The sequence below is a fragment of the Sinocyclocheilus anshuiensis genome, unplaced genomic scaffold, assembly GCF_001515605.1.
Source record: "Sinocyclocheilus anshuiensis isolate Anshui unplaced genomic scaffold, SAMN03320099.WGS_v1.1 scaffold47, whole genome shotgun sequence".
Classification (NCBI taxonomy): domain Eukaryota; kingdom Metazoa; phylum Chordata; class Actinopteri; order Cypriniformes; family Cyprinidae; genus Sinocyclocheilus; species Sinocyclocheilus anshuiensis.
In genome coordinates, this window is record NW_015551047.1 from 1,316,883 (window position 1) to 1,327,999 (window position 11,117).

The window sequence follows — 11,117 nt, forward strand, 5'->3', positions numbered from 1 at the left end:
TAAGGAGATATTTGAATTATTTACTAATAAACTAGTGTTTTCTGAGTCGGTGTCGCAAGGATGAAGTTGTCGATCCTAACTCGCCATCTCCACATTAGACGCGCCTTTAGAGAGAAGTGCATCTTTACGGTTTATGATTATAATGAAAGCGTTTTTGTTTTTGATTTGTTTTATTTCGTTAAGTAGTCATTTAAAGCTTTCTATAGATATATTTCTCATGTCTGTGAGGCATGTATTTGCTGAGTTCCGGTTCATTTTTGTGAAGCGCTCCTGTTCAAGACGAGACGGCAGAAAGCATGTTTTTTTTCTTTATTTTATAAAAGCACAACGTTTTGTTGATATTGTGAGTGCACACAAATAAAAGTAGACCCCTATCTTACCACTTTAATATTTGGAATTTATATTAATCTAGTTGTTTTTGCTATGGTATTTTTTTTTAAAGCATGGGCAAAATTCCTCTTGCAGTGTTCTGTAGGCTGCTGATTTTTGCTCGTGTTATTCAGCTGCAACTGAATGCTTTGTAAAAAGACAGAATAAATGTTTGACATCTAAATGTTTGACTTAATTTTTTTTATATTGGATTTTTTATCTTATTGGAATCGAAACTAGGAATCGATAAGAATCGGAATCGATAAGCAGAATCGGAATCGATAATTGTCAGTAAAGTAACCATCCAGAACATTCTAGCAACCGCATAGCAACACACTACATCCACTCTGAACATCCTAACAACAGACGAGCATTACATTTCTACAGAAATTTTCTTCACAATTTCCTCAGAAAATGTCAAATCTAGATTGAAAAATGAAATGCAGGCAAAGCGAAATTACCTGCATGACTTACGAAGATAGCTAACGTGCAAATGTGACGACAGACTTGAGATTCTCCAGAGACAGATCCATCCATCCACTGAAGAATGCGAACAAATTACCCACACTTCACTCAGTCTGCATAGAGACAGCTCATTTGTCCTTGTCTTTCTCTTTATTTATAATTCTACCAGCTTTTTATTTGAACAGTTTCTGGCTAAATAAAAGCTGAATCATTTTTTTGACAAAGTTCTTCATAATCCACCTTTCTTTCTTTACTCGAACCGCATATGAAACCCAATAGCCACACTAGCTAGCATTACAAAAGCGTGACTGTCTACTTTAAAGGTCATTTTTAATAGTACTGTCTGCTCCGCAGGTGCGTGAAACAGCTGTTCCCCACAATCACGGTGTGAAGTTTATATCAGATATGAGCAGGAAACCAGATAGCCATTACGCTGAGAGTAGGTTAACATTACAAAGGGGAGCTGAACAGATGTGTTTGGACGTGATAAAGCGACTACAAGTTATCAGGAGACATCGAAACAGTTTAAAATCAAACTAACCATGCTTTTACTACATTTGACTGCATTATGTTACCTGTGCTTTGGAGCCGTGATGATGTTATACAAAGAAAACATTATTTTACATGCTAATCTCCACAAGCTTATCAGCCTAATTCTAGAAAGCATGACGTACACGCACACGGTGACTTATTTCATGTACGTGCAGAAATGTGCATGCAAAACCACAACACACTGTCTGCAAAAACAGACGGTCAATGTCTCTGTGGGTACAGTAGCTGTGGTTCATTGCAGCTCAAGCGCTCGTTACTGCTGATTGCTGGTATTTTGTCTTTTAATTAGAACACAAAGCTCTGTTGTTTGAGATGCTGCAGGGCCCCTGTGCAAAGACAGGGAGAGTTGGGGCTGCAGTCCTCTCTGGTAGTGCAAAACAAGGCTCTGAAGGTTCAGAGTTCAATTGTGTTTGTGGGTAAAATAAGAGTGAGAATGTTCGGTAACACTTTATTTTACGGTGTCCTTGGTAAACGTTACATGTACTTACTATTATAATAACAATTAATTATGCATAATTACATGCAAGTAACCCTACGTCAAACCCTAACCATATAGTAAGTACATGTAGTTAATTAATATTACTCAGTACTTAAATGTATAATTACACTGTAAGGACACATTAAAATAAGATGAAAATAGATTAAAAAAAAAACAGAGAGTTTAAGACATATGCATTGGAATAAAGCAATTCAAGGAGGTATGATATAATCAAAAATAACACATAATAAGATGAACCGCACAAAACCCATCAAGAGCAGGTCATATTTCACCCCTTAAATGACAAAAAAAGTTCAAGTTTGCATAAAGAAAATTAAGAAAATTTTAGGTTAAAAAAAATGTAATTTTTAGCACTGTAATATTATTTTGTGATATTAAATCAATATGTAATGTTAATCGCATTTTTATATTTGAACTTTCAACCCCAAATTCTTACAGCAGTGCAATAAATATTATTACTCTTGTCACTGTAATGCAAAAACTATATGTGTTATTATGGTGTTTGTCATACTGCTGTTTCATTTTATGTTGACGTTTTATTACTGTTTTACATTCATAAGAATGACCATTGAAAATAAAGGGAATGACAAAAAAAAAAGAAAGTTTGCATAAAGAAAATGAAGCCCATTTTAGGAAAATATTTTTAGCATTGTAAAATTATTTTGTGATATATATTTAATATGTAATTTTACTTATATTTTAATATTATAAACTTTTACCCTCGAATTCTTACAGAAGTGCAGTAAATAACACTACACTAAGAAATGTGTCGTTTTTTACTTTAATGAGAATAACCATTGGAAATAATGGGAATGACAAAAAAATGAAGAAAATTAAGCCCATTTTAGGAAAATATAGAATTTTTTTTGCAACGAAATTAGGGGTGCTCCGATCAGGATTTTTGAGGCCGATCACCGATCGCCAATCACAGAAAGCAGTATCTGCCGATTCCGATCTTTTTAAAGCCTTCTTTTTATCATTTATACCTATTTATAGTGATACTCCAATCAGGATCTTTAGACATTTATTCAGGGCCTGAATTTCATTTTTGAAAATGGGGGGAATTCCCCTCTTAGGTGACTCTTGTGAGAGGAAAAGCAGCTTTCACACAGGAGTCTGCTACTGATCCGTGGCTGTTTACCACAAACACAACATTTATCCATTATTTTGATTTCAAATCCAAACATTGTCACTGAAATTGCTTTTTCAGCATTGCAATTTTTTTATTTACACAGTACAGTAATACAATCTATGGAACGATATTCCAGACAATTTTCAAATAGAATAGCAAATTGTATTTTCAATTGCGTTTTCAATATGTGGACGCATAAATTGTGACATAATCCTTACTGCAAAAATGCGCTGTTACTTTAATTCAGCGTGTGCAGCGCAGCAAATATAGACTCGGTGGTGCTGAAACGATCTCTGCACTGCTCCTGAACGCACTGCCGGACAGCAACGGTGTGCCGTGTGCACGCTTTATTCATTCGTTTACATGAGCGCGGAAAAAATACGCACCACATACGCACTGCAAACGGAGTAATGTGAACCTGGCATTATGTGTGTGCGCTGCAAGTGTGCATGAGCGCACGGTCTCCAGGAGAGCGCGCGAGCGCTGAATGGTTAAACACTGGCAAGAATTAAAAAGAAATGCAATTTATAAACTTTAGTGACGATGTGACACTGCCTCGATTGTGCAAGTGACAATTCCTGTGTCAACTGTGCAGCGTGCAGCTCGTTTATAGACAGACGCGATGTGGTGATTTGAAGACATTTGCGTATTTTGAAAGAGTGCGTGCGCGGTCATTCACTTTGACCCTTTGACCCTTTTTGACACTTTCATTTGTGAAATTATGTCTCACACAAGGTTTTCAAATTACTTTATAAGTTATCTAATGAAGAAATATGAAGGTAAGTACCTCACCTTCAGCATTATAATGATTTCACCTGCGCCAGACAGAGACTGAGAAGGTGCCGCTGCATGTCGTGCCAAACCTCTCATGGCAGCGTCATCAGCTTGAGATCGTTTTTTTGAGATTGGCCTTTTTAGAGACCGCCGATCAATCATCCCAACGTGATTATCGGCCGATAATGATCGGTAGCCGATCAATCGGAGCACCCCTAACCGAAATATAATATTTTGTGATATGTGACTACTATGTAATATTTAATTATGTTTTACATTTTTAACTTTTCACTGTAATGCAAAAAAAAACGTTTTTCTATCTATGAATTGGCATAATTACAGCATTACAATTAGTACTATTGAAAATAAATAAAAAAACATTGAAAAAAAAAAAGATAGAAATATTGTCCTTTTCAAAACTGGTTATGCAAGCAAAACAGGCAAAGAAATAAATGTAAAGCCTAAACCTCTCAACAAGTTTCTCAGAAACCTGTGAAGAGTTGAACCTTGAACACATGTACAGTATAAAGGCCACCTGAATACAATAATTTCTCTTTACTGAAAGAACATCATAAAACAGATGAATAGAAAGATTATATTTTGTGCAAGAAAATTGTTATTCAGCTTACAAAACCAGCTTCTATTGATGACTCGTACGTCTTTCATGCTGACCTAACTCCCAAGGTCAAGTTCAGCATCAGACTGTGCATTAAATTTGCCAATGAGCTATTCCCATACCACCATGAGGTAATTGCTTTTATTTGCCATGGCAACAAAACCACACCAGACAACAAATAGCCTGTAGGGTGGACCCTAGGGTGGGCTATGCCACATGCCAGATACTCCCTTACAATATCTGCCATCTAGCTGTAATGTTTAGCTCCAGCGGTGATTACATCTGCCCGTGTGTCTCCAGTGATCATAACAAGAAGCTCTTACTGACTGTAGCATAATAAAGCAAACAGTGTATGGCATGTTCTAATATATATGGCCATATGTGTGAATGCCAGCAAGAGCCAACAGCCAAATCTGTGCCAGTGGTGATTACATTTGCAAAGCATATGACTCCCACTCACCTACTGTATGCCATTGCTTTTTGAGTTTACTGCACTGTGCACAAGTTTGGGGGTGTATAGTGGCTATAGATCAAGATTGAGATTGAAATGCCTTGTCAACTTGAAACAAAACAGTTTTTTATATATATATTTTATTTCAGTCCAGTTAAGATGTTTTTTTTTTAATGGTTTTAGTTTTAATTTGAGTTTTTACGCTGATTTTAATATAGGCTATATCTTTATTTTTGTAATTTAAAAAAATCTATTAATTAATTATTTATTTGTGTGATGCAAAGTATCACATGATTCTTCAGAAATTCTTCTAATAGGCTGATTTGCTGCTCAAGAAACATTTATTATTAATACTGAAAGCAGTTGTGCTGCTTCATATTTTTGTGGAAACTGATATATTTTTTTCAGGATTCTTTGATGAATAGAAAGTTCAAAAGAACAGCATTAATCTGAAATAGAAATATTTTGTAACAACGTCTTATAATAAAATTTAATGCATTGGTGCTGAATACAATTCATTTCTTTCTTTCTTTCTTTCAGAAAATCTTGCTGACCCCAAGTTTTAACAGTAGTGTGTGTGTGTGTGTGTGTGTGTATAATATATATATTATTTATTTATTTAAATATAGCAATAAATATATAGCAGGCGTTAATAAAAATATTAAAGTGTTCACTGTCTAGAGAAATCCAGACTGCTCAATGCATCTGCAACATGTCAGACTAACATAATTCTATAAAACAATGAAAGGATCCTGACATAATGTCATTATCCTGTCATTTACCAGATACCGCAGTGTCATATTTGGTATGACCACATCAAGCCTGTTGCTTTGACAGTATCACAGACACATATGCAGATAATTGGACATTGTGCGGGGCCGTCGCCAGGAGCAAAGACTCCGTAACTATAGAAACAACATTAATGCTCTCCACAAATCTGAGTCAGAAATATGAAGAGCGTTCTGGAGCTTTCAGAAGAGAAATGACAAGGTAAGCCTCGCCTTAAGATGATGCACTGCACAAAATCAGTCTTTTCCAACTAATTTGCCTGTAATTCTGATAAATGGTGACTGTGATATATTCACAACAGCCAAAGAAATTATATCAATCTTAAAACACGATAACACGCAGCTGCAGTCCCTGGCAAGAAGGCCTGATAAGAAGTGTGGTGAATTTCCAGCTGAGCGCAGACGGGATGTTTTGGGCCGTTTCGTGTGTTCTCATAGAGGCTTTAAAAGCAGAAAGCTGAGAGTTGCTTCCCTTCATGGTGGATCTGTATGGATAATGGATTCTCCTCAGCAATGAAACCGTATTCCGTACACAAAGACGGAGCAACCTGAGCGAAATTCCTGGTGGACTGGGAGAGGCTTTTTCTGCTCGTTGTTGTTTAGGGTTTGTGGCATCTCCTGGACTCGAAAGCCAAAACGAAACAATCCGAGCAACGCTATTTCCACACACCCACATTAAAACACACTTTCCACTACGCTCAGACACAATGCCTTGTTTTATTTCGACGCGGGCTGCCATGGTGACGAGAGCAACAGAGCGAATACAGTGGCTAGTCACAAGCCCCTCTTGACACGACTCGCACCCTCACCCCGCCATACACACACAAGACCAGCGCTGACAACAAGAAACAAGCTGCTAACAGCACAACCCCATTCATAAGACTTCACCATGGCCACATACACACTGCAGCGTCACCTTTTAGTGCTTCATCCTGTTCTGTACACACAGTTCAGTAAAACATGGGAGCAACAGCCGTATTTTACAACTGAATTGACCCTAGTTCGCAGGGAGTTTGATTGACAGGCGGTCTGACCAATCATAACGCCGAATCCGCCATTTTTGTTCGACAAACAAATCAGACAAGAGAGTAGATTAACTTCGCTGGACATGAACTTGAAAAATTGTGTATATTGATGTCTTTCCGCAGTTGGAAGATACCTTCTGATGTTCAAGATACAAGATACCTTCTGATGTTCATTCATGTTTATTTCGTGCTATAACTAGTAAAGAGGAAGATGATCGGTTCATGTGCCGCTTGAACTGAGGCAACACAGCGATCTGTAATGACACACTAAAGAGCCACAAAATGGTATTTATTGTTTGAATTTCTTTAAAAAATGACTAAATTTGAAAGCTGAGTCTTTGTTTTATACCAGAAGTAACCTGCTCTGTGTTGTCTGCTGGCATGTTGTCAGTTTCCTCTTTGCTCCAGAAAGCAAGTCCGTGGCCAATAAGAACTATAGTGTGGATTAGGCCACGTTCACACAGCAGAATACGGATGTCAGTCCTGCATCTGAATCATTAATACGGTTGCGTTCACACACATTTCAGTTGTTTACATGAGTGACAACTGTGTTCTATAATCAAAAACACACCCATAAATGATCAGGACTTACAACCGTGTTTTAGGCATGTGTGAACAAGACCGTACTGGACAACTAGTTGTCTGTCACGTCACACAGTGATCCAGTCTCTGTCCTCCTCCAGAGCTACTCCAGACAGTTTTGTGGTATGTGTGCAACTCAAATGTTGTTGGTTAATCAAGATTTGATAGATGAAATCACACATCAATTGAACTTTTGTCATGTCAAATGTGATAAGAGTCTGCAGTTTAGGACATCACCATCTTTGATACTTAAGCTGCTGTGTGAACAGGAAATTTCGAGCCTCACACCTATAAGCAAATGCGCTTGTCAATCCCAAACACTGAGAGTGTGAGCGTAGCCTTATATACTTATTATACCTGTCAACAAACAACCTCTGATGATGTGCATTTACCTTCTCTCATTGTCATCCAGATGGGCAAACAGCACGTTCTTTGAGATGGCTTTGGCCAGGGCGGTCATTGTCTTGTAGTCCTTTGGAATGACCTATAGCCAAAGAAAACCACTTACTAGATGACTACTCATAAAACAAATTATTAGTATGTACTGGCATTTTCAAATTTCTGTGTATTTTCTCAATAAATTGTGAGTGTTGTGCTTGTGAAAAATGTGCAGCCATGATCCTAGGGTGTTGTGGATGTTACTAAGCAGTTGCTGAGGTGTTGCTACAGTAGGTGGTTTCTCACTGGCCCAAGTTAAAAGATCCCAACCTCTCAAGTTTCTACGATATCCTGGTCCCCCTTTAACTCATTTTATCATATACCAGGCAAATTTTTTATTGCTTTAGAGAATTATAAGCATAGAACTCCTCAACAAGACGATGATTTGAGGATTTCATTCGTGTTCACAAATGGTGCAGAATGTTATGTTTGTTGAGCAAATTGTCAAATTGTGCCTTACACTCAGGGGTGCACATAAGTGGTACGCAGGTCCGCATGCATGACCAAAATTAAAAATCCCGCTACCCACTGCCGTTTTCAAAGCACAATGCAAAACTGTGACATTTCACTCACAGATGCGCTTCAGTCGGCAGTAAGCATATACTTACTTGCCGGCAACCCGCCAAAATAAAAGCCTGCTGATTTTAATTTTGAAAATGATGAAAATTCATCTTTAAAAAAAATAAGTAAATATTAGCATTTTATGTTTATTTAAGTTTACTATAAAATAGTTGTATTTGTATTTAATACTCCCTTTTTATTTTAAAATATAATAGTATTATCACACTTTATTATTTAGTTTATTATTTTATTTAAAAATATATATATTTTTATTATATAAATTATTATTATTATAATTCTCTTATGAGAACCAGGCTGAAAAACTTATGTGCACCCCTGCTTATACTGCTAATTATTAAAAACCAAATTAACCTTATTAGTCTATAATTGTTACTAAAAATGATTCGTTAATTGAAATGAATGAGAAATCAAAAAAATAAATAAAATAAATATATATAAGGATTAGATGAAAACCTTAAACGTAAAAAAAAATGCCTTGGCAACTAAATGAAATATATAGGTTTAAATTACTAAAATGACTAAAGTACTAAAATTACTAAAACTGAAATAAAAATAATTAATTAAAGGTAAATAAAAATATTTGAAAAATATCATAAAATGACTACAAAAAAGTAGTAGTTAATAAGTTTTAATTATTTTAAACTAAATTAAACTCAAATTAAACTGAAAACTGAAAATATTAAAATATATAATATAATAAATTAATTAAAAAGCTAATTAAAAATAATAATAAATATGATAATTGTATAAAATAATGATAAATAATACTAAAATAACAGTCAACCTTATTTACATGCTTAATGTTCCTATTATTGTGTACACTTCATCAGTACATGCTATCCTAAGCAGAAAAGGAAAACAATAATAACCATTAATATAATAAGCCTAACCATCCAATCAAATCCCACTGGATAAAATCCACATCCAATCCCGCATCATTTCCTGCTGAATATTCTGTTTCACTCAGAAAAGCCATATCTCATATAGAGAAAAACTAATGTGAAAACACAGCAGTGACTCTGGCCTATTAGTGATAGGGCGACTGAGACAAAACTAAAACATCCTAAATAGTGTACCTGAAAATAATGCAAATTTAACTGCAGTTTTATTTAAAGCTACACTGGCTAAATATTCCAACCTGTATCTGCTTTTCTAACCTTTCTGACATAGCTGACGGCATCCTCCTCTGTGTAGACCTCGGCGCTGACCCCACCTCTCCGGCGCCGGGCCTTCACCACCGGGTTTGGAGGAGGAGGAGACACTTCATCATCGTGAGAGTCCGACTGCGAGTTGGACTTCTGACGGGCCATGATCTGCTTGCATTCTTCCTGTGGAGAGAGGAAGTGAACGATACGTAAGATTAAACATCCATCTGAAAACATTGAGAGGGTTGTGACCATCTGGATCGCACAGGACACACAAAAACTTGTGCAGAGTTAAAACAGTGGACGCTAAGAGGGTGAAAGAAACTACCATTACAAATCACGATTACAGATCATAAAATCTAAACGACTGAAACCTACTGTGAGCACAGAAAGCAGACACAACAGCACTGAGATTTCACTGGCAGAGCGAAAGAGAGACAGTGAAAGATTCCCGTATGAAAGAGGGAAGAACAATAAAGCTGCGTGCCACAGCACAAACGATGTGTGTGTGTGTGTGTGACACAACAAGATGTGTACTAGTCAGAGAGGGTACACTCAGTCTTACTGCACTGTACATTCACTGCATACATAGGGTGGACAGAAAAACACAGACCCCTGATAGTATATATTATATATACACATACATACATACATACATATATTCATTTATACAATAGCCAAATGTTTTAGCTAGTCATTTATTGGGAAAATAAATGTGCAAAATAAACTGACAGCTAAACACTTTATGCAAAATGCCACAGCTAAATGTATTATAGTGGATTCATGTGAAGATTGTTATAATATTTTTAATGTTCTGTAACAGTTTAGGTTAATTAGATGTTAAAAATGATGGCACAATTTTGACTAACGTTGAATGGCTATATTTACTCATTTTATCTGCAACAGAGGTATCAGTAATAAATAGGGATGCACCGAAATGAAAATTCTTGGCCGAAGCCGAAACCGAACAAAATTAAACACTGGGCCGAAGGCCGAATACCGAACACGCTTTTTCGAGTTTTTTTCCCCATGTATTTTGCCAATTTTTTTTTCACCATTGCATAAATTAAAAAGCCAAAATGTGCTTTTTACTGTTTTGTCTTGCTTTTCAAAGAAAAAAATAGATTACAAAACAACAATTTAAAAATGTTATAATAAATGTATTAAAACAGCTGTTGTAATGATTATTATCATTATTATTGTCTTACTTTTTATTTTATTTTACAGAACAACAAATTACAATACTAACATTTATGAATGTTGATAAGAGTTCTTGCTTTTTCTCAACTTTTATTTTGGCGGAAACGCGCAGGAAGACCTCAATGCTTATTTTTGTTGACAACAGATTTATAAATGAGTCTCATTACGAATACGTTGTACGTATCGCATTGTCACATGCCTTGTAAAAATTCATAAAAATGTGACTGAGCAACTGACGACTGTATCAGTGCAGATTTTCCTCGTGCTTTGGACTTTCAACCCTGGTTAACAAGCAGATCTGCTGCGAGTTCGTGCAGCGCTATCAGAATACATGCAATGCGCGCGTGTATTAGAAAACATAACGTTCTGCAGTTTATTTACTAATTGTTTAAGGTCATTTCGCAATTTCAATCATCGTACAGTAACCAGCAACAATCACCCCTTCCTCTTCTCATTGAAGACATGCGATGCAGTCCTAAACAGTCTCTCGCTGTCGGTG

General features: G+C 36.2%; 1 protein-coding gene across 3 annotated transcripts in view; it reads right to left on the reverse strand.

Moving 5' to 3' along the window:
* prkar1b (protein kinase, cAMP-dependent, regulatory, type I, beta) overlaps positions 1–11,117 on the reverse strand; it is a 75,264-nt gene that overhangs the window by 57,895 nt on the left and 6,252 nt on the right. For all 3 annotated transcript variants that reach the window (XM_016451638.1, XM_016451639.1, XM_016451636.1), the window contains exons 3-4: positions 9,431–9,601; positions 7,646–7,737 (exon numbers count right to left, since the gene is read on the reverse strand). In XM_016451638.1, the coding sequence (XP_016307124.1) occupies positions 7,646–7,737; positions 9,431–9,601 (263 nt within the window). The remainder of the gene's footprint in view (positions 1–7,645; positions 7,738–9,430; positions 9,602–11,117) is intronic.